The following is a 26,034-nucleotide window of genomic DNA, read 5'->3' as shown; positions in this document are numbered from 1 at the left end:
AGTGGCTTCTCCTTGTTGTGGAGCGTGAGCTCCAGGAGCATGAGCTCCAGGAGCATGGTCCTCAGTACTGCAGCCCTCGGGCTCAGCAGCTGTGGCTCGAGGGGTTAGCTGCTCCCTGGCATGTGGGATCTTCTAGGATCAGGGATCGAACCAGTGTCCTGTGTGTTGCAAGGCAGATTCTTAACCACTGGACCACCAGGAAAGCCTTCTTTCTTATTTTAAAATCTTGTTTCTCCCTCTCTGCATGTTGGTATATGTGTGTTGATGTGTGCATGTTTAATCTGTTACTTACATTGATCACACAAAGACCTTATAACTGGAAACCACCACCTTAGTAGATATGTAGATGTTTTTCTGATAAGGTTTTGGTGTTACCTCTGCAAAATATGCTCAGCTCCTGTTCCCAAAGTTTTATTTATTTGATTTCTCTCAGTCATGCTAATTACTGAGTTCTGTTAAATACCAGGAAAGTGAAAGTTGCTCAGTCGTGTCTGACTCTTGGAGACCCCATGGACTCTACAGTCCATGGAATTCTCCTGGCCAAAATACTGGAGTGGATAACCTTTCTCTTCTCCAAGGGATCTTCCCAACCCAGGGATCAAACCCAGGTCTCCCACACTGCAGGCAGATTGTTTACCAACTGAGCCACAAGGGAAGCCCAGGCACTTTGATAAAAAGTAGGGATAGAGGAATGGTCAGGAGAAGGCAATGGCACCCCACTCCAGTACTCTTGCCTGGAAAATCCCATGGATGGAGGAGCCTGGTAGGCTGCGGTTCATGGGGTTGCTAAGAGTCGGACACGACTGAGTGACTTAACTTTCACGTTTCACTTTCATGCATTGGAGAAGGAAATGGCAACCCACTCCAGTGTTCTTGCCTGGAGGATCCTAGGAACGGGGGAGCCTGATGGGCTGCTGTCTATGGGGTCGCACAGAGTCAGACACGACTGAAGTGACTTAGCAGCAGCAGCAGAGTAATGGTCAACACAGCTTGTGACTCTGCTCACAGTCTGGTGGAGGGGAACACAGGAGTGGAGAGAGAAAACAAGTAGTTGTTAAAGGCAGTTGGTCCAAAGGTCCTGGTCTCCTCCCCGGGGCAGATGGAAAGGCTTCCCAGGAGCTATGACATTTGAGGTGTAACTTGAAGGATAAATGAAAGTTTGACATTCTAATCAGGAAATAGAGTTTGTACTGGATAGGAGACAGAAATCCATGGTTTTGAGAAATAACTGAGCTGACAGTATGCCTGCTACACCAATTCCAGGTGGCTCCTGTAAGAGAGACAAGGGTCAGTCTAGAGGGGAAGGCGGGGTTTGGTTTTGAGGAACTTTGTCTGCTGCATGAAGAGTTAGGACTTTTCAGATTTGTATTTTGGAAGTATCACTCAGGCATCTGTGTGGTTGGACTTGTGGGTGGTGGTGAGGTCACCAAGAAGCTGCCACAGTTCTGAAAACAGAAGTGACAAGGGTTTGACCTTGGGCTGGATGGGTGGGGGTGGATGGAAGAAGGTAGTGGTGACAAAATCCATGGGAATGGCTGCAAGGGTAGAAGAGAAGTATGTTTGGGCAACTAAGTCAATGATGATGTCATTAGCAAGGACAGAGAAAGGCTTAACCTCCACCATGTCAGCTCTTCAAATCCAACTTGTTTTTTTAGACCTAATCCAAGGGCCCTTTCTTTACAAGCCTTCTTGCATCCTTGTCTCCTGAGGGGCTGCTGTCTTCCCAGAATAGTTCTGGTAGTCAGCAGTGGACAGTTTGCTCCCTAAGTAGGAGGCTGTTATTTCCTATGTGTTAAGTCTGTTTCCCAAACTAGATTGTAGGACTGTCATTCTCAAGCCCCATGTCATGTGCTTGTCTGATATTCATCCCAGCAACTTTCTCAGTGTCGGCCATTTACTAGTGCTGTCTGGAATAGGCAAAGGGGCCTATGCTGATTGCAAACGAAATCGTAAATAAGCAGTAGATATAAAGTGGGACTTCCCTGGTGACTAAGATTCTGCACTCCCACTGCAGGGGACCCAGGTTCCATCCCTGATCAGGGAATTAGATACCACATACTGCAGCTAAAGATCCTGTGTGCCACAATGAAGATTAAAGATCCTGTATGCTGCAGCTAAGACCTGGTGCAGGCTAAATAAATAAATAGTTTAAAAATGAAATAGAAAGTAAATGTGTATTGGTTAATATAGAGTGGAAAGCTCAGAGGGACCTGTGACTTCCTTGTCTAGGGCTCCATGAGACACGATTTGGAAACTTTCAGCTTGGTGGATTGATCATGGGTTTTGGAATTACTTAAGAACTGAGTTTGAATCCCCGATCCATCACTTACTTGCTGGAATAGAGTAAACAGATGAAGATGCTGCTCCGAGCCTGGCTTTCCCTTCTGTAAAACACAAATAATGACACTTTCATTGCAGATTTATTGTGAGGCCACAGTAAGATAATGCATTTGAAATCTCTGGCACCTCTTAAATGCTAACTAGGTCATAGTTATCATCACTTCCCTGGTGACTCAGATGGTAAAGCGTCTTGGTTCTTGGTAAGAATAACAATACCCTTGCTAACTGATCCCTACTGAACTGGTTAATTGTTAGTCTATATAAACCTACTCATGCTCATGTTAAGAAAAGCTGAGGTTGGGGTGAAGTTATGGGTGAGCTTGGGATTCAGAGGGCACCTTGTCTTGTCTTATGCTCCATCTGCTCCATAAGCCTGCAATCACCTGCCTTTGCATGGAGGCCCATCAATATTTAATGTGTGGGTGTCAATTGCTGTAAACCGAGCATACCTCAGCACCAACTTGAATTAATTATATGCAGGAGGAGTGAAAATAAAATGCCTTTTTCTCAGAGCCCCAAGTTTCACTGCTACGCTGAAGCCTGGAAACCACAGGGTGAAATTCCTGCTTGATGGAGGACCCCGAGAAGAAGCTGGCCCAGAAGAGTGACGGCAAACCCCGGAAAGTCCGATTTAAAATCTCGTCCTCTTACAGCGGCCGTGTGTTGAAGCAGGTCTTTGAAGATGGGCAGGAATTAGAGTCGCCAAAGGAGGAATACCCTCACAGTTTCCTCCAAGAGTCCCTTGAACCAATGGATGGTGTTTACGGATCTGGGGAAGTCCCGAAGCCCCAACCGTGCTCTCCCAAGCTGACTGCTCAGAGGATCAGTGTGTTTCGAGAGGGTAGTGCCTACACTTTGGCAGGCAGCCAGGCTTTCTTCAATGATTACAAGGCAAATGACCATAAGGTTGGTATTGCACCTGATGTGTAAGCTTTAAGGACTCAAATGTTAGAGAAACACCTAAATGTTTCAGTTTGTATCTTGCTTGTGCTTGGGTACCAACCAGAGCTTTTGTTGTTGTTTAGCCGCTTAGTCATATCTGACTCTTTTGCGACTCCGTGGGCTGTAACCCGCCAGGCTCCTCTGTCCATGGAATTCTCCAGGCAAGAATACTGGAGTGGGTTGCCATGCCCTCCTCCAGGGGATCTTCCCAACAGAGGGATGGAACGCGTGTCTTCTGTACATCTCTTGCATTGCAGGCAGATTCTTTACTGCTGAGCCACCAGGGAAGCCCAATCAGCTATAGGTGCACCAAATGCAAAGCCGCTATCAGAATAATATTTCTGGGACAAAAATAGCATTCTTGTTGACTACTTGTTGGAAAGTGCAAAAAGCGTAGCTGGTATTCAACTTCCATCCAGGGTAACAAATTGTAATTGGGTGTTCAGCTGGGATGTCTTGTTAAGTAAATGAAAAAGAGATACAGCAGTTTTCAGGTTGCCAGACTCTGTTTTAGAAAATTATGCTGCAATGGGTTGTTCTTTTTCCTGGAAGAGTTAAGTGTTTGAAGGTGCTCACTTTACTCCAGCCGATTATTTAACTTATGGTTTATCCATATCTTGCTTTGTTTCTTACCTGCCTCCTGCTGCCTGCTTTTAAAAAATGCTTGTTTGTTTATTTCTTTTGCCTTTCCATTGCTTGTTAGCAGGAATCCTGGGTAGGTGGAACCCTGGGAAGAAATGGCGAAAAGCAGGTCAGCCAGAGGAAATGTTACATGTGGAAGACATTTGAGCTAATAGTTAGATAGAAACATGTATTTTATCTGTGAATTTCAGTTATTTTCTCCAGTACCAAAGATCATCAAAAGCCCATACATGATTTTCTTTGAAGCTAGAAGAGCCTGGAACATATTCACTGATTTCCACAAACTAATAGGAGGTGTGCATGTTTTCTGCTTGCAGGAGGACTCTGAATGCCTTGAAAAAAAAAAAGCTTAAGTGCAATTATATAATGTACCAGGTTATTAATGAATAGCACACCAGGATATGTTTTCATCTTTAAAGTGTAAAATTCAGGTCATTACTCTCTAATCATTTATATTGTTCTTTTCCTAAGGGAACAGGTTATATAGCGATAGCAGACAAATGTACTGGCCTTGTTGGCACTAGTATAAGTTTAATTATGAGCATGTCCACACTTATCAAAGATAATACCAGGTTTCTTATTGATATTCAAGGGAACTGGAATGAACAATTCCTTTTGTTAGTGGAGTGACTTCTGCGTTAAAGACACTTCTGCATTAAAATCACATTCTACCTCATTGGGTCTTCTCCACAACCTTGAGGAGAAAGGTTGTGAAAAATGTAGAGTCGTTTCCATTTTACAAATGAGGACAATTGAGTTTCAGGTTGTAAGGGACTCACCAATATTACAGGGTCATTAGGTACAGAGTTAGAATAAGTTTTAGGTCTTCTAATTCCCTATGTTCTTGGCCCTGTGGAATGTTCTTTTTAAGAGAATAAGACGGTTAATAATAGTGACGATAATAATTATAATAGTAACCATTTTCAAGTGATTTTTATGTCCTGGGTACTTGGTTATGTCTTGTACTTACAGTACCTCTTTTTAACCATGTCTCATTTGTAGCTTTAGAATTTATAAAGCCATAGTTTATGCAAACCTTGCACAAGTCCATGGTTTATAGTATTGGACTGCTTGACCTTCATCAGCCATGTGTCACACTTGGCATTTATGTAAAGGTATGGTTAGGCATGGACTTAATAAAACCAGATGCCTGAGTCTTACTGGCAGCACTGTACAGTGGTTTTAAACACAGTACTCTCTAGACCAGTTTCAGGGTTTGATTTCTGCCTGTTCTGGTTATCCTTGGTTTCTTTGTGGCATGAACAAATGCCACATCCAGCTGCTAGCCAGTCTCTGGGTGTGAGAGAGGTCAGGTTGGATTCTTGCAACTCCACCCACTGAAATAGGTTGTCAATGCAGTGCTTGGGGAAAATAAGGAAATTAGAGCTGGGAAGTCATGATTTTTCAATAGTGAATCCAACTGTGAAATAACCCTTAGTAAATATTGGCTTTGCAGCAACATTGGGTAGCAGTTAAGCACAGCAATTAAAAAGAAGGGCTCTGAACTTGAACAGATATTTATATACCAGTGTTCATAGCAGCCCAATTGCCCACAGGTGGAAGCAAATATCAATCAATAGATGAATGAACAAACAAAACGTGGTATATACATATAATAGAATATTATTCAGCTTTAAAAGGAAGGACATTTTAATACATGCTACAACATGGATGGATCTTAAAGACATTATGCTAAGTGAAGTAAACTGGTCATAAAAGATAATTGTATGATTCCACTTGTATGAGGTACTAGCACTGTCAAATTTGTGAGACAGAAAGTAGAATGGTGCTTGCCATGGGCTAGGGAGGGCAGAAGGTGGAGTTTAAAGAATACAGAGTTTCAGTTTGGAAATGAGAAAAAGTTCTGGACATGGGTGGTGGAAATGGCTGCACAACGATATAAAAGTGTTGATGCCCCTGGGTTGTACCTTACAAAAGGTTAAAGTGGTGTGTTTTATGTTATGTGTATTTTATCATAATAAAATAATAATCATAAAAAAGCAAGGCTCTGATGTCAGTTAAACCTGGACTTGATGTCCGTCCAGCCCACTTACTCTGTGAGCTTGGGCAAGCCATTAACCTTATGATACTAAAAGTACATGCCTGCAAAGATTATTGTGATGATTAAAAATATAAAAGACATGGAAGTACTCAGCACTGTGCCTGGCACACATTTTTATGTTCAGTACGTGGTACCTACCACTGTGATAATGACCAGGTTCTTATTAAGGAAATATTGAGGCTTTTAAAATTTAATGTGATGGATAGAGAAAATCTTATAAACAGATATTTTAAGCATTTGAAACTGACTGAAGTATATGTATATGTGCATGCTTAGTCATGTCTAACTCTGTGATGCCATGGACTCTAGCCCACCAGGCTCCTCTGTCCATGGGATTTCCCAGGCAAGAGTACTGAAGTGGGTTGTCATTTCCTCCTCCAGGAGATCTTCCTGACCCAGGGATCGAACCTACGTTTTCTACAACTCCTGCGTTGGCAGGCGATTCTTTACCACTGAACATTTTACCCTAAGTATAAAGGTCATTAAAAAAGATGAAAGGAGGGACTTCCCTGTGAACCAGGGGATAAGACTCCCTGCTCCCAATGCAGGGGGCTGGGATTCCATCTCTGGTCAAGGAACTAGATTCTGCATGCTGCAACTAAAGATCTTGCACACCACAATTAAGACCTAGAGCAGCCAAAAAAGCGGGGGTGTGGGCGGAGCGTGGGGAGGAGGAAGGAAAGTAACACTTATTGAACAGTAACTTTCTGTACTGTTATGCAATTTCATTCTCACAATAATTTTGGGAGGAAGAGTTTAACAAATGGAAAAACAGAAGTTCTTGGGGGTTAAATAACTTACAGACTTCACACAGTTGTCAAATAGAATTTGAACTCAGATCTGTCCACCTCCAAAGCACATTGAGTTTCTAGTCCCAACAAGACATGTCTGCATTTAAACACAGAGCAGTGGAAGGTTGCATGCTCCCTGAATGGCAAGCCCATTCCCATTTTTTTTGACTTCAGAGTATTTATGAATACTTAATCTTATATAAGTTGCCATTCCAGGATTATGGAATAAAACAAAAATGTCCTGACTCCATCCGGGTCCTCTATAATGTAAGAGTGTGTGTTCCTCACAGGCACTAGAGTGTAACTGGATAATGTGAACTTTAGTTACACCCAGAGAGTTTCTTTAGAGGCAAAGAACTTGGCTGTCAGGGTAACTGAAACTTAAGCACACCTTAAAGGTGATTTGGGATCCTCCATCTTGGGAGTATATTAAAAATAAACTTACTATCTTGGGTGTCTCGGATGTTGTCCAGCTGAGAGACAGGAGGTTGGGCCAGATGAGTTAAGTTTGTTTTTTTTCATATGTTAAGACTTTTGGAAAACCAGCCTTTTGTACGAAAAAAGCTTCCGAGTAACTGAACCTCTTCGGCTATTACTGGAAATAGAAATGGAATCTTCCAAAGGTACCACCATCTTTATCTTCTGATGCTCAGAAACTGATAGTCCAGAGTGTGAAACAGGAACCCAGCCTGCATCAAACAATAGGAAATGGAAGCTGCCATATGATCCCTTGACAAGAGGGAGAGGATACAGGGCCAGGTAGGAAGCTTGTGGCTTCATTAATAATTATTGAAAACTCTGTGGATGTTTCAAGGAAGGGGACCTGAAGATTGAAGTCCTGCTCAAGGCAGGTTGTGACTGAATTCATGAGGGCTAAATAGGAGACTGCTTAACTGTGGCATCTAAACAGATTTGGTTTATAAAATTCTGTAAAGGCAGGGCAAAACATTTCATGCTGGGGAACGTAGCTATGTAGCATGATTAATACTAACTGCAGTAAAAACACTCATCTTTGCATAGTATCTTCAGCTTTTGCACACTCTGCTTAATGTATTTTTCATCGCGCCCTCACCCTTAGATGTTGATATAGTTAGCCTCAGGGATGAGAGTTAAAACATTTAACCACAGGAACATTGAGGTCAGCACAGAGGTCAGGAGAGTGTTGGGGCGGGGTCCTGATACCTGGGGTCCTGAGCATTAATGTCTACACCACTGGGCTTAGGGGTGTGAGAGGCTCCCTCAGGAAAGGAGTTTGAGAAATAGGAAGGTGCTCAGGAGTCTCAGGACAGCACCTGACTATCAGCTAGTGAGGAAATACTTGTATGTTTAGTCACACTTTGTTTGTGGTGGTGCCCACCATTTGGCTGTCGGCCCATTTGCATGAGAACACTGAGGTCCTGAGAGACCAAATGGCTCTCCTGTATCTCACGATTGGCAGACAGTGGGATTGGGATACAGTGTTGTATCCCCTCTAGGCTATCTGTGAAGAAGTATGTGTCCTTAGTTAACTGATGTCTAAACACTTCCTGCCCGGACTCCTCTACTGCCCTGTAAAATTGTCCAAGTTGCTTCTCAGTAAATGATGAAGTAACACATGATAAATCTACACAAGGGAACATAAGCTATTAATAATGATGCTGCAGGCTTCCCGGGTGGTGCAGTTGATAAAGAATGCTCCTGCCAAAGTAGGAGGTGCAAGAGATGCAGGTTCAATCCCTGGGTCAGGAATATTCTGTGGAGAGGGAAATGGCAACCCACTCCAGTATTCTTGCCTGAGAAATCCCATGGACAGAGGAGCCTGGTGGGCTACAGTCCATGGGATCACAGAGAATTGGACACGACTGAGCACGTATACACTGTATTTTTATTGACATAAAAATGTTTATCATATATGAATAATGAATACACACACAACATATATGTGTATAATCTTACTTGGTTGAGAGGATGTTTGTGTATAGTATAGTATAGGTGCTAAGAATATGGACCTTAGAGTGAGACAGACTTGAGTTTAAATTCCAGCCACAAACCCTGAATAACTCTGCAACTTTGGAAAGATCTTAACCTCACTGAGCCTCAGTCTCTTCTTCCGTTAAATGTACAGAAATCGTTGCATCAGCATCATAGGGATGTTTGGGAGGGAAGTGAGGTGATGTTTGTAAAATGCTTAGCATGATGCCTGATGTTCAATAAATGCTATCCACTATAATAATAGTAGATTCAATAAATTGTATCTACTATTATTACTTATAGGACTTCCAAGGTGGCTCAGACAGTTAAGAATCTGTTCCCAGTGTGGGAGACCCAGTTTCAATCCCTTGTTGGGAAGATCTGCTGGAGTAGGGAATGGCAAGCCACTCCAATATTCTTGCCTGGAGAATTTCATGGACAGAGAAGCCTGGCGGGCTACAATCCATGGGGTTGCAAAGAGTCAGACATGACTGAGTGACTAACACACACATTATTACTTATGCATAAAATTTTGGAGAGAGATTTATTTATTTAAAAAATTCAATGTATTGATTTCTCACAATCAAATACTGCCAGCTAGCAATACTTCCACTCATGCCTCATTAAAAACAAAAGGATATTTCCTTGGTATTTTCAAATGATGTATTATATAATAAACCAAAAAAATTAGAACTTGAAATGTATCCCTAATTAATTACATAAACCAGTAAATTTTAAAGAAGTATAACTAATAATTTGGCATCTGAGAGATTTATTTTTTAAAAGCATTCCTATATATGCATAAATCTCTCACTCTGCCCAGCCCTGCACCAGCTCCCATGGTATGTAGTAGGAATAGATGCTCAGGACCTTGGCCTGCAGAGCCCTACACTGTAGTCATGTGATTAGTTCAACTTTGGTTACCATCAACAGGAAATAAGAAGCTGGCGATCAGGGTTTTCAGACGGAACAGAGAATCTAGGGAATGAATTGTAGTTTGGGGTTGTGATGGGACCCCAAGTGCTGAATGAATGGTGTATCTCTTTCCTGGGATGTTGAAGGGGTTCTTCAGCCCTGTATTTGGTGACTGGGGCATCACCAAACTCATTCTTCATGTCTCTAGTCCCCACCTATTATAGATTTTGGAAAGATAATCATCTACACGAATAACCTGAAAATCATTCGTACTCCAATGGACAAGAGAGATTTCATGAGGAAAATGCTCCAAAAGGAAGAGGAGGCCGAGGAAGAGTCTCTGATGAGCAAAGAAGAAATCTATGCACACCAGAACCATGGTCCTTTGCCAGAGACGGAAGGCACCTTCCCCCATAACCAGTACCCACAGGTGTGTCTCCACGGTCCACTGCTCTGTGCAGGGCTGGCCCTATAGCCCTGGTCTCCAAATTGTTTTGATTGTGTACTCTTTAATGTATGGTTGAATATGAATACCTAAGATGTCTAAATGTTAATAATATTGAGGAATTTTAACTTTCTTTTATTTTAGTGTGTTATCATATTTTATTGTTAGCAATAATAGTTACAAGTCCATACTGCAAATACAATTTGAATTATTTTGAATGATTTTTTAAAAGATCTGATTAGGTATATATTGTTTTCACTTTGCAGTGTGGCTTAGGGCAGCCTGTTCTAGACATGGAAGATAAAATTACCTCTGTCCTTTTCTTATGGGTTTGCTTGTGCTTCTTTTATTGGTTAATACTCAACCCATAGTTTCCCTGAAGAAATCTAACAAAGCTACTTGTCTTTAGATTTCATGGAGATTCAGTTCAGTTCAGTTGCTGAGTTCTGTCCGACTCTTTGCGACCCCATGGACTGCAGCACACCAGGCTTCCCTGTCCATCACCAACTCCCGGAGGTTGCTCAGACTCACGTCCATCGAGTCAGAGATGCCATCCAACCATCTCATCCTCTGTCGTCCCCTTCTCCTCCTGCCTTCAATCCTTCACAGTATCAGGGTCTTTCCCAAGGAGTCAGTTCTTTGCATCAGGTGGCCAAAGTATTGGAGTTTCAGCTTCAACATCAGTCCTTCCAATGAATAATCAGGACTGATTTCCTTTAGGATTGACTGGTTTGGTCTCCTTGCAGTCCAAGGGACTCTCAGGAGTCTTCTCCAATACCACAGTTCAAAAGCATCAATTCTTCAGTGCTCAGCTTTCTTTATAGTCCAACTCTCACATTCATACCTGACTACTGGAAAAACCATAGCTATGACTAGGCAGACCTTTGTTGGCAAAGTAATGTTTCTGCTTTATAATATGCTGTCTAGGTTGGTTATAGCTTTTCTTCCAAAGAGCAAGCATCTTTTAATTTCATGGCTGAAGTCACTATCTGCACTGATTTTGGAGCCCAAGAAGATAAAGTCTCTCATTGTTTCCCCATCTATTTGCCATGAAGTGATGGGACCAAATGCCATGATCATAGTTTTTGAATGTTGAGTTTTAAGCCAACTTTTTCACTCTCCTCTTTCACTTTCATCAAAGGGCTCTTTAGTTCCTCTTTGCTTTCTGCCTTAAGGGTGGTGTCATTTGCATATCTGAGGTGATGGATATTTCTCCCAGCAATCTTGATTCCAGCTTGTGCTTCATCCAGCCCAGTGTTTTTCATGATGTACTCTGCATATAAGTTAAATAAGCAGGGTGGTAATATACAGCCTTGACATACTCTTTTCCCAATTTGGAACTGGTTCATTGTTTCATGAATTTCATAACTGTTGCTTCTTGACCTGCATACAGATTTCTCAGGAGATAGGTTAAGTGCTCTGGTATTCCCATCTCTGGAAGAATTTTTTCCACAATTGATTGTGATCCACATAGTCAAAGGCTTAGGTGTAGTCAATAAAGCAGAAGTAGATGTTTTTCTGGAAGTCTCTTGCTTTTTTGATGATCCAATGGATGTTGGCAATTTGATTTCTGATTCCTTTGCCTTTTCTAAATCCAACTTGAACATCTGGAAGTTCACAGTTCATGTACTATTGAAGCCTGGCATGGAGAATTTTGAGCATTACTTTAGTAGCATGAGATGAGTGCAATTTTGCAGTAGTTTGAACATTCTTTGGCATTGCCTTTCTTTGGGATTGGAATGAAAACTAACCTTTTCCAGTCCTTTGGCCACTACTGAGTTTTCCAAATTTGCTGGCATATTGAGTGCAGCACTTTCACAGCATCATCTTTTAGGATTTGAAATAGTTCAACTGGAATTCCATCACCTCCACTAGCTTTGTTCGTAGTGATGCTTCCTAAGCCCACTTGACTTTGCATTCCAGGATGTCTGGCTCTAGGTGAGTGATCACACAATTGTGATTATCTGGGTCATGAAGATCTTTTTTGTACAGTTCTTCTGTGTATTCTTGTCACTTCTTAATATTTTCTGCTTCTGTTAGGTCCATACATTTCTGTCCTTTAATATGCCCATCTTTGCATGAAATATTCCTTTGGTATCTCTAATTTTCTTGAAGAGATCTCTAGTCTTTTCCATTCTATTGTTTTCTTCTATTTCTTTGCATAGATCACTGAAAAAAGTTTTCTTATGTCTCCTTGCTATTCTTTGGAACTCTGCGTTCAAATGGGTATGTGTTTCCTTTTCTCCTTTGCCTTTAGCTTCTCTTCTTTTCTCAGCTATTTGTAAGGCCTCCTCAGACAACCATTCTGCCTTTTTGCATTTCTTTTTCTTGGGCATAGTCTTGATCACTGCCTCCTGTACAAAAATCACGAACCTCTATCCACAGTTCTTCAGGTACCCTGCCATGGAGATTAGTTTAGTTCAATCTAAGCAATAGCATATATAAGTCCATTAGACCAGATATTCATGAACCACAACATGTTGTAACATGCTGAAAGTGAGTGAAAGAGCAGGATTGTCATTGTCACTTTATGTAAAGTGAGAGAACTACATTATGCATGCAACGGGGTCTCTTGGGTGCTACCTTTGTTAAGTTAAACCCAACCTAGTGAAGGTGCTGATGTCACCTTGTTTGTTAAAGGTGGATGTCACATTTTCTTCTGAAAATATTATTAAAGCTTCTTACATTCTTTTCAAAGGGTAAGATAAAAATAGTTCAAAGGTGACACCTTTCAAAGGTGTGCACTCCTTAGAAGCCATTGCTTAGACATGCTCAGACGAGCAGGAAGGTGATGACATTCAGGAGTTCACAGTGTGAAGTTGAGAGTGGGAAAAGCAATTTTGGTCAATGTAAGCAAAGAACATAAAAGCTTATAAAACATTGGAGATAAATTTTCCCTTTTTAGTGTCCATCTCTTGGAACTTGAAGCTGAACCTCCCATGGGTTAGCATGACAAAATGGGCCAGGGGCTTCCTCACGCTTGAGTGATGTCCCCACCCTGGGAGGGTTTAGGGGACAGGAAGAAGAAGGCCATGCCCAGATTCCAGTTCTGCTTACAACCATTTCTGTCTCTTTCAGACCTGACCTTATACTTGACAAGATATATTTGAAATGCAAATCTGATCATGTGGCCCCCTTCCTCATCCTTTCCCCCCACCCAAAACTTTCAGTGGCCACTCATCACTTGGGATAAAGCTGAAACTCCTCACTTGTTCTAGAAAACAGTGTGGACTTGCCTTCTTCAGCCTCATGACTTAAACAGATCTCTACTCATTCTCTCTGCCCCAGACCCACTGCCCATCTGCTTACCCCTCAGAGGCTCTTTGTTCTTTCCTACCAGAGCCTACTTCCTTGTTCCTAGAATATTCTCCGGACTCCCTACCTCCTTGCCCACAGCCCTTGAGATCTCGGTGGAGGCATCACTTCCTCAGAGAGACTTCTCCTGGCTTCTGTGAGGATAAAAATCCACAAAGATGGACTCCTCAAGTCCCTGTGTTCCCCACCCCCACATCTGTAATCTTACATTTATTTGTGCAATTGTTTGGTTAATGCTTGCTTTTACTCACTAGGATTTGGTCTCTGTGAGGGCAGGGAGAATGCTTATGTCGGGTGTGACATAGCAGTTCCAATGCCCCCCCCCCAAAAAAATAGATCCTGGCATCTAATTAGGTGCTCAGTAAATAGTAGGTAAATATTTCTGGAATTTGGAACCAAGTGCCAAATGATAAAAAATATTCTTCCTTCTCTTGTCTTCTCTATAGTACTATTCAGAACCTAGCCTAGTAGAAAGGCAGACAGCTAAACTTTGTGATACTAAGCATCACCATCCCACTTTGAAATTCATTAATTCTATTCTTTTTCCACACCATATTGTAATTTGTAAGAGCATGTATTTTCAGAGGAGGACCAGAAATGCAGGTCACACTGCAGGGCTGAATGAAAAGGCAACAACAGGCCTGCCATGACAACTACCTTTAAATTCAATCTGGAGAGAACTATGTATTATTATTATTATTTTTTGGCTTTAATGCCATAAACTAGGACAGAGATGTGTAGCAAAAAGTTCCCATGAAAGGTTGCACTTCACTTGCCTGTCCTCTAAGCTCTGTTTTAAATTGTTATTTGTTTGTCCCATCTCTCATGCAGTAAATGCCCAGACAACTTTTATTCTAAAACACAGGGTCAGAGAACATCAAGGAGCCCATTCTGACCAAGAAACTCTTTGTTGTATTATATGGAACAGGGAGACAGTAGGGTCTTCCTTGATGAGAGAGCGGGGCCAGGCTAAAAGCCAGGCTAAACTTGAACCTCTATATTAACTACAAAAGGAAAGGAGAAGAATAATTGAATTGAGCCACAGGGAAAAGTAGAAGAGGAAAAATCTTGCCTTGTAATCAGTGGGTTTGACCCATAAGTCATATGGGCTTCTTTATGCTTCATGTGATCTTACCTTTGAAACAAAATGATAATAATAATAGCTGCCATTTTAATACAAAATTTTAAAATAATTTTTAAAATTTATTTATTTATTTTTGACTGTTCTGTGTCTTCATTGCTTTGTGTGGGCTTTAGCTGAGACAAGCAGGGGCTACTCTTCCCTGCGATGCTCAAACTTCTCATTGCAGTGGCTTCTCTTGTTGCAGAGCACAGGCTCTCGGCACACAGGCTTCAGTAGTTGCAGCTCTCAGGCTCTAGAGTGCAGGCTCAGTGGTTATGGCTCACGGGCTCTAAAGCTCAGGCTCGGTAGTTGGGGCAAACGGGATCACTTGCTCTGTGGCACGTGGAATATTCCTAGACCAGGAATTGAACCTGTGTCCCCTTGCACTGTTAGGCAGATTCTTATCCACTGCATCACCAGGGAAGTCCTGACATTTTTTGAGGGTTCATGTTAGCCGGGCATCATGCCCACGCAATGGTCCGTTTCCTTCTCGTAAGGACTCTATTTGGTAGTTATTATCTGTAGTCTCATTCTGCTGCTGGGGAAATAAGGGCTCAGAAAAATTAAGTAACTTGCCAGAGGTCACCAGAGTCAGTAGTCAAACTCAGGTCCATCTGGTCTTAATCACTCTACTCAACAACCCCCAGATTGGCTCTGATTCCCATCTTAAAGGCTGAGTCTCTGAGGAAAGCCCTTTTCTTGGTCAAGGAGCTAGTGAGAGATGGTGTGGGCAGGTTTGTGGGTTCTAGATCCTAAGCTCTGCTGCACAGCTATGCTCCATGTTCTTTTACTAAATATTTTCTGTGGAGAGTTTTTTAAAACATCAAGAATGGTAGATGCTATCATGCATGTCTAGTATAGAGCAGAGGCTGAATAAATACCTGTTGAATTAACTGAATAATTAAAAAGGATATGGAGAGGAAACAGTTGGAAAAAGTGTGGTAACTAGGCTAAGAGTGGAAACTCCAGTGAAATCTCTAGCAATGCGTCATATAACCAGTGACATAAGATGCGATTTGACTGAGATTTGTTCTTGTTCTTTATGACTTGCTCACCAAGTCATTTAGTTAATCTTTTACCCGGCATTCTATCCAAATGAATTTTTGGAATGCCTGTATAGCATTATGGTAGGATTTTACTGTATTTTCTTTGACAACATTGACTTATATCATTAAAATCTCGCTGAGATCACAGGACTTCCCTGGCAGTCCAGTGGTTAAGGTTCAGGGGACATGGGTTCGATCCCATGTCGAACTAAGGGAACTAAGATTCTGCATGCTGCTCAGTACAACCAAAAAAACCCCACAAAAACTCAGTGGAATCAAGTGCAAAACAAAAATATGATGGATTTGGCAGAAAAAGAATGGAGCATGGCAATTTAATTTTGGCAGATATATTTATAAGACCCTGATATATATATAAGGACCGTGATGCTGTGAAATGCTGAGGGTATGAAGAGAAGGGAGTAACAGAGGGTGAGATGGTTGGATGGTATCACCAACTCAATGGACTTGAGTTTGAGCAAACTTCAGGAAATAGTGAAAGACAGAGGAGCCTGGTATAGTGCAGTCCATGGGGTCTCAAAGTGTCAGACATGACTTAGAGACTGAACAGCAACAACAAATGTTTATTTTGCATACTATAAGGGAAGAAAACAAATTCCCCCACTGTTACTATATCAGAATATGGCAACAATCAATAAAGTATTATAAAGGGTGCTTGAATATCATTTGGGACTTTTCTCAGCTGGATAATCACTTCCATTCCCTACATCTAGAATAAATAAAATAAAACTCAATATCTTCTTAGGCACTTTGCAGTGCATTGGGGCTATTTTCAGAACTTAGGCCTCACTTTTCAGAGATGATTTTTATTCTAGGGTTACCAAAGAAAGCTGTGCTAACTGATTGAGCCACCCAGTGGACTTCAGCTCTCTTGTTAGTTCCTGGAACTTAAGAACAGTAAGGGCTCTCCAGACATTGTTGTTTTGTTTATTCATTTATTTTTTGTATTATGCCAGGCATTGCGCTGCCTCAGGAAATGATGGAGAAAGGAACTAGCCCGGGGCACTTCCTATCTAGTCAGCAGGAACTTTCAGGGGGATGTGAGACCTACCAAGCTGGGGGCAGTAAAGGAGGGTGGAACTCCTGGTCTGGAAGTGTGAGCGGGAAAGCCTTCCTGGAGGAAGGGCTGCTAAGTTGACATCTGAGAACAGGCAGGAGTTGGCTGGGTTGAAAGTGGGAAAAGGTCCCTCCAGACCAGCTAGAGAGATACCTAAGAATGAAAGCCTGATGAAAGAAGTAACTGAAAATGTACATCAGTTAAGAAGGCTGGGTTTTAACCGGAAGTTGACTTGGTGGGCAGGTGTTCATGACAAGGTTTCTTGGGTGCTTTCCATGTGGCAATCAGAGCTGTAAGTAGCTTCATGAGATGGGCATCTATGGGGAGAATATCCCACAAGACCAGAGGCAGAGACTCTGCTGAATTCATGCCAGAATTGATAGGTGTCTGGATTAGGATTGTGTTTATGGAAAAGGGGAAACGGGACGGATTTGAGAGATGTTCAAAAAATGAAATAGACAGGAATTGGTGCTGAATCCACCTAGTATTGATCTGGTATTGCCCTTTATTTCTTAGAAGGCTCATGGTCTGTGCATGGTCATGGCATGCAAGAGCAAAAATTGCAAATTTCCTTGAGTTGTCTTAGGGGAAGAGCATGACCGTAGTCAAGGGACACAGTCTGGTGACCCTAGGAGGAGGGAAGTCAAGGCCTACAGATTTACTGGCAAGTTTTAGAAACAACTGACTTAAATGGAGAACCTATCCTATGCCAGATAATATACTATAGAATTTATGTAGACTCATTTAATATTCCAGCTACTCAGAGAAGTAAGCAATACCTGTCGAAATCAAAGGTTGTTGTTGTTCTCTAGCTAAGTCATGTCTGACTCTTTGTGACCCCGTGGACTGCAGCCTGCCAGGCTTCCCTGTCCTTCACTATCTCCTGGAGTTTGCTCAAGTTCATGTTCATTGAGTCAATGATGCTATCTAACCATCTCATCCTCTGTCATCCCCTTCTTCTCATGCCCTCAATTTTCCCAGCATCAGGGTCTTTTCCAATGAGTTGGCTTTTTGCATCAGGTGGTCAAAGTATTGGAACTTCAGCATCAGTCTTTCCAATGAATATTCAGGATTGATTTCCTTTAGGATTTATTGGTTTGATCTCCTTGCTGTCCAAGGGACTCTTAAGAGTCTTTTCCAGCACTACAGTTCAAAAACTCAGCCTTCTTTATGATCCAGCTCTCACATTCACACATGACTACTGGAAAAACCATAGTTTTGACTAGATGGACCTTTGTTGGCAAAGTGATGTCTCTGCTTTTTTAATATGCTGCCTAGGTTTTTGTCATAGCTTTTCTTCCAAGGAGTAAGTGTCTTTTAATTTCATGGCTGCAGTCACAACCTGCAGTGATTTTGGAGCCCAAGAAAATAAAATATGTCACTATTTCCATTGCTTCCCCATCTATTTGCCATGAAGTGATGAGACCAGGTGCCATGATCTTAGTTTTTTGAATGCTGAGTTTCAAGCCAGCTTTTTCACTTCCTCTTTCACCATGGATGGAGGAGCCTGGTGGGCTACAGTCCACGGGGTCGCAAAGAGTCGAATACAACTGAGCGACTTCACTTTCACCCTCATCAAGAGGCTCTTTGGTTCCTCTTCACTTTCTGCCTTTAGAGTGGTATCTTCTGCATGTCTGAAGTTTTTGATATTTCTCCTGGCAATCCCGATTCCAGCTTGTGATTCATCCAGCCCAGCATTTTACATGATGTATTCTGCATATAAGTTAAACAAGCAGGGTGACAATATATAGCCTTGGCCTACTCCTTTCCCAGTTTTGAACCAGTTCATTGTTCCATGTCTGGTTCTAACTGTTGTTTCTTGACCTGCCTACAGATTTCTCAGGAGGCAGGTAAGGTTGTATGTATACCATCTCTTTAAGAATTTTCCACAATTTGTTGTGATTCACACAGTCAAAGGTTTAGTGTAGTCAATGAAGCAGAAGTAGATGGTTTTCTGGAATTCACTTGCTTTTCTATGATCCAACAGATGTTGGCAATTTGATCTCTGGTTCCTCTGCCTTTTCTAAGTCCAGCTTGTACATCTGAAAGTTCTCAGTTCACATACTGTTGAAGCCTAACTTGAAGGATTTTGAGTACTACCTTGCTAGCGTGTGAAATGAGTGCCATTGTACAGTAGTTTGAATATTCTTTGGGACTGCCTTTTTTTGGGATTGGAATGAAAACTGACCTTTCCTAGTCCTATGGCCACTGCTGAGTTTTCTAAATTTGCTGGCATGCAGAGTGCAGCACTTTAACAGCATCATCTTTTAGGATTTGAAGTAGTTCAGCTGGAATTCCATCACCTTCACTAGCTTTGTTCAGAGTAATGTGTCCTAAGGCTCACTAGACTTTACACTCCAGGATGTCTGGCTCTAGGTGAGTGATCACACCATTGTGGTTATCCAGGTCATTAAGATCTTTTTTGTATAGTTCTTTTGTGTATTCTTGCCACAGATCACAGGTAAAGAAACAGATTTAGGGTGGTTAAGGGAACTGTCCAAGGTGCACAGTTGATGTCAAAGGCAGGCCTCAGCTCCAGGCTGCTGACTTCAGAACAAAGCTCTTTAATCACGGAGCCTTGTCATGGTTCTCAAAGAGAATAAAGATAAAGTACTGCTGGAATTCAGGTCTAAGCTCTGAAGGATTGCAGCATTCACTCATTCATCCACTCAGGCATGCAGAAAAACCTTGAGCACCTGCTATTGGGTGACTGCGATGAGGGGTAACATATGGAGTCCACAGAGCATGATCTCAAGTGCCCGACTCTCTAGGATCCACGCCTGCTTCCTCCTCTTCAAGCTGTGTGCCCACTGGCATACGACTGAGCTTCTCAGGGTCTCTTTTTTCCATCTGTAATATAGGGATGGTACTACTTCCACTATCTCACGGGGGTATTGTGAGGATTAGACGAGTTGTTGATAGAACTCAGAACAGTGCCCAGGGAATTCCCTGTCTGACCAGTGGTTAGGACGCTGCACCGTTATTGCCAAGAGTCTGGGTTCAGAACAGTGCTTGGTACCTTCTAGGAGTTCTACAGGTGTCCTCTGTTTGGCAATGAGAACAAGAAGTCCTTCCCTTACAGGCATAGACATAACATGTCAGATAGTGACAAGAGAGATGAAGGTCCAGTTGGGGAATGCACGGCCTGGTGGCTGGGGCTGCAGTCTTAGAAAAGTCTTCTGGGTTAATCTCTGATAAGGTGCCGTGGCTGTTCTGTGCCCCTGGCCGTTTCCCCTCACTGGCATTTATGGGAAGCATATTCCTTTAAAACTGACCCAGCCTTTGTGGGTTCCCAGGGCTGTGTTGACTCGCGTGTGAACAATGGATTGAAACTGCTGCTGTGATGTAACCCTGACCTGTCTCTTGCAGGAAGGGGAACATCCCGAGGACAACTGTTTCCACTGCCGAGGGTCGGGCAGTGCCACCTGCTCTCTGTGCCACGGCAGCAAGTTCTCGATGCTGGCCAACAGATTTAAGGAGTCCTATCGGGCCCTGCGGTGCCCTGCCTGCAATGAGAATGGCCTGCAGCCTTGCCAGATCTGCAGTCAATAGCCTGTGGGTTTCGTAGGTCCACTTTGATGGCATCCTCCCTGAAGTGATTTCTGATAAACTGCTCCTCCTCCACCTCCTCCTCCCTCTCCCAGCAAGGAAGCCATAGTGGCTGCAGCACTTCCACCGCTGACACAAATCAGTTACTCGATCACATTTTGTGAGGCTGGTAATTTCTCCACGTGGGTCTAAGTGACAGAGGCATTTTTGAATTAGAGTCTGTTTTGGAGCTGTTCTAAAATGATCCTTGTAGAACCATGCACATGTATCTCACTTGACTTAGCTCAGTTTTTTCCTTGCGCAAGTGAACAAATAAATGTACAGTTCAGGCAGCAGTTTGAAGTCATTTTCTGGTTGGGAGTTATTTTGCAAAATTATGCAGTGAGAAAGGAATTAAAAAAAAAAAAAGGCAGGTTTCTTAGGAACTGAATTCCTGAATTTCTTAGGAACTGAAATGCTTATAATGCATTTCAAATTGGTCAAATTGCGTTTTTTAATTAGCAGAAGAGGAAAGGGATGCCCAATGCTGAATGCACTAGCATGTCACTGAAAACAAAATAGGATGTACCCGGTTCTTGCTGAAGACAGGGAAGCTGAGGAGGCCTTTTTTTTTCAAAGTCCTGGGTCTCTCCTTTTGTGATGTGCTAGGGTAATATGCATGCAGGCAACAACCAGTGCTACTTCTTAGGACAAGATGAGATAAGATATTTCTGTGTGCCTCTGAACTACTGAGGTTATAAGCCAAGTCAAAACCATTTATGATAAATTTGGTGCTTAAGTGTGTGTATGTGTCTGTGTATGTGTATGTGTGTGTGTGAAATGACTTCTTCCAGCCCCTAAATTATTACCAAATAAATGAATTTATTTTAAGGCTAAGATATAGTCATGATCTCTTCATAAAAGACTATGACTAAGATATAGTCATGATCTCTTCATAAAAGACTATGAATACATTAAAAAAAAAAAAAACAACTAACCAAGGCTGTTTAGCAATTATGTTTCTACTGTCTATGAATATACAAACTAAGAATAGTTTTTCCTCTTAAAGTTGGTTGTAAAATTAGAAAAATAGTTTTGTTAATGAACTTTTGTAACTCTAACAGCCCCTCCCTTCCCCCTTGAGAAATCCATTATCTATTGAGGCGCATCACTTTTTATGGTAATTATTTTGATTTTCTTAACTTTTTCAAGATTTGTTTGTTATTCTCTATATTCAGCTGTTAAGATAATTTAGTAGTGGAGTGCTTTTCAGACAATATAAATACTTCTTATAAAAATGCCATTTGCATAGACATGAATGGTCCTATAAACTGTCATACAAAGTCAAGTAAGTCAGTAAAACAAATATTGTATACTAACACATATATGTGAAATCTAGAAAAACGGTACAGATGAACCTATTTGCAAAGCAGAAACAGAAACACAGACATAGAGAACAAATGTATGGACCCAGGTGAGGAGAGGAGGGATGGGATAAGTTGGGAGATTGATATTGACATATCCACACTGTTGATGCTGTGTATAAACTGGATAACAAATGGGAACCTACTATACTGCACTGGGAGCTCTCCTCAGCCCTCTGTGGTGGCCTAGAGGGGAAGGAAATCCAGAAGAGGGGGTCTATGTACGTATAGCTGGTTCGCTCTGCTCTACAGCAGAAACCAATACAACATTGCAAAGTAACCATACTCCAATAAAAATTTTAAAAAAGGTTACCTCTTGAAAAAAATATTAAAATATTTTTTGAAAGCATGAGAATTTTGCCTGTTCTCTCTCTTTTTTTTTTTTCCTAGCATTATGGGAGTTTTATTTGGAAGTGAACTTTTTAAACTATTAATACAAATGCCAAGAGATACTACACAAAACATCCACGGGAATTTTTTCATCTTTCTTTCTTTGAATTGTTCACAAACATTTCCTACATAATCCAACATACAACAGAGAAATGGTACATCTTTTTCTTTCAATTTGCATACAATGGAAAAACAAGAATATATATATATATATTTTACAAAGTTTAACTAATAGACACAACCAAGCTGACAGTTTAAGTCTATACGTGAGAAATTATCTAATAAAAAATAATCAGAATTTATTTAGCATCAGTCACTTCCACAACCAACTATTATTCTGATTAATAAAACTTGCCTATTCTCTTTTAGCCAAAACAATGGAACTGTTGCACACCAAATTTCTTTGCTTCTGTACTTAACCATTTCCTGACTGTTTATCTTTTCTTACAGCTATTGGCCCTTCCTGTCTTTTCAGATACCAGAGGAAAGAATGATGTCAAGAGAGCCTAAGAAAAAAAAAAAAAAAAAAGAGAGCCTAAGACTTTTAAGTGTCTTCTTCTGCTTTTTAACAAGGACATTTGACAACAGATCCTATTTATTGAATGTGCAAGAAGGTATTACCCAGTGCTTGATATTCAGTTACCCAGATGGGCACCATGCTTTGGTATCTTATGGGACTTGGAGTTTTGGTGGAGGAGATGGATATATAAATAGATAATTACCATACCGTGTGACAAGTTCTGGAAAGGGGAATTTCAGGGAGCATTTGGAGCACATAGAAGGGATACCTAGTATAAACTGAGTGGGGTTAGAGTGGCTTTCTAGAGGAAGCTGTGTGAACTCTGCTGGCTTCTTTTCCTTACTCCATGCTCTTAAAAGCCTTTCATACATTTAATTTCATAATAAATATATCTAGTAATGATTAAATTTATTTATTCAGTCAAGTATTTATTGAGCACTGAGGATGTATTTGTAGACTAAACAGATCAAATCTTGGCCCCTGGGGAGCTTATATTTATTGGGGTGATATTGGCAAAATATATGTATTTAGAGACAATATGCTACTGGAGATCAGTGGAGAAATAACTCCAAAAAGAATGAAGAGATGGAGCCAAAGCAAAAACAACACCCAGTTGTGGATGTGACTGAGGATGGAAGCAAAGTCCGATGCTGTAAGGAGCAATATTGCACAGGAACCTGGAATGTTAAGTCCATGAATCAAGGAAAATTGGAAGTGGTCAAACAGGAGATAGCAAGAGTGAACATCACACATTTTAGGAATCAGTGAACTAAAATGGACTGGAAAGGGTGAATTTAACTCAGATGAGCATTATATCTACTACTGTGGGCAGAAATCCCTTAGAAGAAATGGAGTAGCCATCATAGTCAACAAAAGAGTCCAAAATGCAGTACTTGGATGCAATCTCAAAAACGACAGAATGATCTCTGTTCATTTCCAAGGCAAACCATTCAATATCACAGTAATCCAGGTCTATACCCTGAACAGTAACACTGAAGAAGCTGAAGTTGAACTGTTCTATGAAGACCTACAAAACATTCCAGAACACCCAAAAAAGATATCCTTTTCATTATAGGGGACTGGAATACAAAATTAGGAAGTCAAGAAATACCTGGAGTAACAGACAAATTTGGTCTTGGAGTACAAAATGAAGCAGGGCAAAGGCTATTAGAGTTTTACCAAGAGAACGCACCGGTCATAGCAAACACCCTCTTCCAACAACACAAGAGAAACACAAGACTATACACATGGACATCACCAGATGGTCAATACTGAAATCAGATTGATTATATTCTTTGCAGCCAAAGAAGGAGAAGATCTATGCAGTTAGCAAAAACAAGACCAGGAGCTGACTGTGGCTCAGGTCATAAAGTCCTTATTGCCAAATTCATACTTAAATTGAAGGAAGTAGGGAAAACCACTAGACCATTCAGGTATGACCTAAATCAGATCTCTTATGACTATACAGTGGAAATGAGAAATAGATTCAAGGACTTAGATCTGATAGACAGAGTGCCTGAAGAACTATGGACAGAGATTCATGACATTGTACCTGAGGCAGGGATCGAGACCATCCCCAAGAAAAAGAAATGCAAAAAGGCAAAATGGTTCTCTGAGGAGGCCTTACAAATAGCTATGAAAAGAAGAGAAGAGAAACGCAAAGGAGAAATGGAAAGATATACCCATTTGAATGTGGAGTTCCGAAGAAAAGCAAGGAGAGATAAGAAAGTCTTCCCCAGGGATCAATGCAAAGAAATAGAGGAAAACCATAGCATGGGAAAGACTAGAGATCTCTTCAAGAAAATGAGAGATGCCAAGGGAAGGTTTCATGCAAAGATGCACACAATAAAGGATAGAAATGATATGGACCTAACAGAAGCAGAAGATATTAAGAAGAGGTGGCAAGAATGCACAGAACTATACAAAAAATGTCTTCAAGACCCAGATAACCATGATGATATGATCACTCACCTAGAGCCAGATATCCTGGAATGCAAAGTCAAGTGAGCCTTAGGAAGCACCATTACAAACAAAGCTAGTAGATGTGATAGAATTCCAGTTGAGCTATTTCAAATCCTAAAAGATTATGCTGTGAAAGTGCTGCACTCAATATGCTAGCAAATTTAGAAAACTCCACAGTGGCCACAGGACTGGAAAAGGCCAGTTTTCATTTCAATCCCAAAGAAAGGCGATGGCAAAGAATGCTCAAACTACTGCACAACTGCACTCATCTTACATGCTAGTAAAGTAATGCTCAAAATTCTCCAAGCCAGGCTTCAACAGTACGTGAACCATGAACTTCCAGATGTTCAATCTGGATTTAGAAAAGGCAGAGGAACCATAGATCAAATTGCCAACATCCTTCAGGTCATCAAAAAAGCAAGAGAGTTCTAGAAAAACATCTATTTCTGCTTTATTGACTATGCCAAAGCCTTTGACTGTGTGGATCACAATAAACTGTGGAAAATTCTGAAAGAGATGGGAATACCAGACTACATGACCTGCCTCTTGAGAAAACAGGAAGCAACAGTCAGAACTGGACATGGAACAACAGACTGGTTACAAATTGGGAAAGGAGTACGTCATGGCTGTATATTGTCACCTGCTTATTTAACTTATATGCAGAGTACATCATGAGAAACGCTGGGCTGGATGAAGCACAAGCTGGAATGAAGATTGCCGGGAGAAATATCAATCACCTCAGATATGCAGATGACACCACCCTTATAGCAGAAAGTGAAGAACTAAAGAGCCCCTTGATGAAAGTGAAAGAGGAGAGTGAAAAAGTTGACTTAAAGCTCAGCATTCAGACAACTATGTTCAGGGCATCTAGTCCCATCACTTCATGGCAAATAGATGGGGAAACAATGGAGACAGTGACAAACTTTATGTGTTTGGGCTCCAAAATCACTACAGATGGTGACTCAGTTCAGTTCAGTTCAGTCGCTCAGTCATGTCCGACTCTTTTCGACACCATGAACCACAGCATGCCAGGCCTCCCTGTCCATCACCAACTACTGGAGCCTACCCAAACTCACGTCCATTGAGTTGGTGATGCCATCCAATCATCTCATCCTCTGTCGCCCCCTTCTCCTCCTGCCCTCAATCTTTCCCAGCATCAGGGTCTTTTCAAATGAGTCAACTCTTTGCATCAGGTGGCCAAAGTATTGGAGTTTCAGTTTCAACATCAGTCCTTCCAAAGAACACCCAGGACTGATCTCCTTTAGGATGGACTGGCTGGATCTCCTTGCAGTCCAAGAGACTCTCAAGAGTCTTCTCCAACACCACAGTTCAAAAGCATCAATTCTTCAGCGCTCAGCTTTCTTTATAGTCCAACTCTCACATCCATACATTACTACTGGAAAAATCATAGCCTTGACTAGATGGAATTTTGTTGACAAAGTAATGTCTCTGCTTTTTAATATGCTGTCTAGGTTGGTCATAACTTTCCTTCTAAGGAGTAAGTGTCTTTTAATTTCATGGCTGCAATCACCATCTGCAGTGATTTGGGAGCCCAGAAACATAG

General features: G+C 41.4%; 1 protein-coding gene across 1 annotated transcript; it reads left to right on the top strand.

Moving 5' to 3' along the window:
• The first annotated feature begins 2,910 nt into the window (after nucleotides 1–2,910).
• Nucleotides 2,911–20,198, top strand: GRXCR2 (glutaredoxin and cysteine rich domain containing 2). The gene is made up of 3 exons (XM_065935617.1): nucleotides 2,911–3,246; nucleotides 9,851–10,072; nucleotides 20,016–20,198. The coding sequence occupies exons 1-3, from the start codon at nucleotides 2,911–2,913 to the stop codon at nucleotides 20,196–20,198; spliced, it is 741 nt and encodes a 246-aa protein (XP_065791689.1).
• The last annotated feature ends 5,836 nt before the right edge of the window (nucleotides 20,199–26,034 follow it).

This window comes from Muntiacus reevesi, chromosome 1 (genome assembly GCF_963930625.1).
Source record: "Muntiacus reevesi chromosome 1, mMunRee1.1, whole genome shotgun sequence".
Lineage (NCBI taxonomy): Eukaryota > Metazoa > Chordata > Mammalia > Artiodactyla > Cervidae > Muntiacus > Muntiacus reevesi.
Note: the sequence above shows the minus strand (reverse complement) of the source record. Positions and strands in the feature narration are given on the sequence as shown.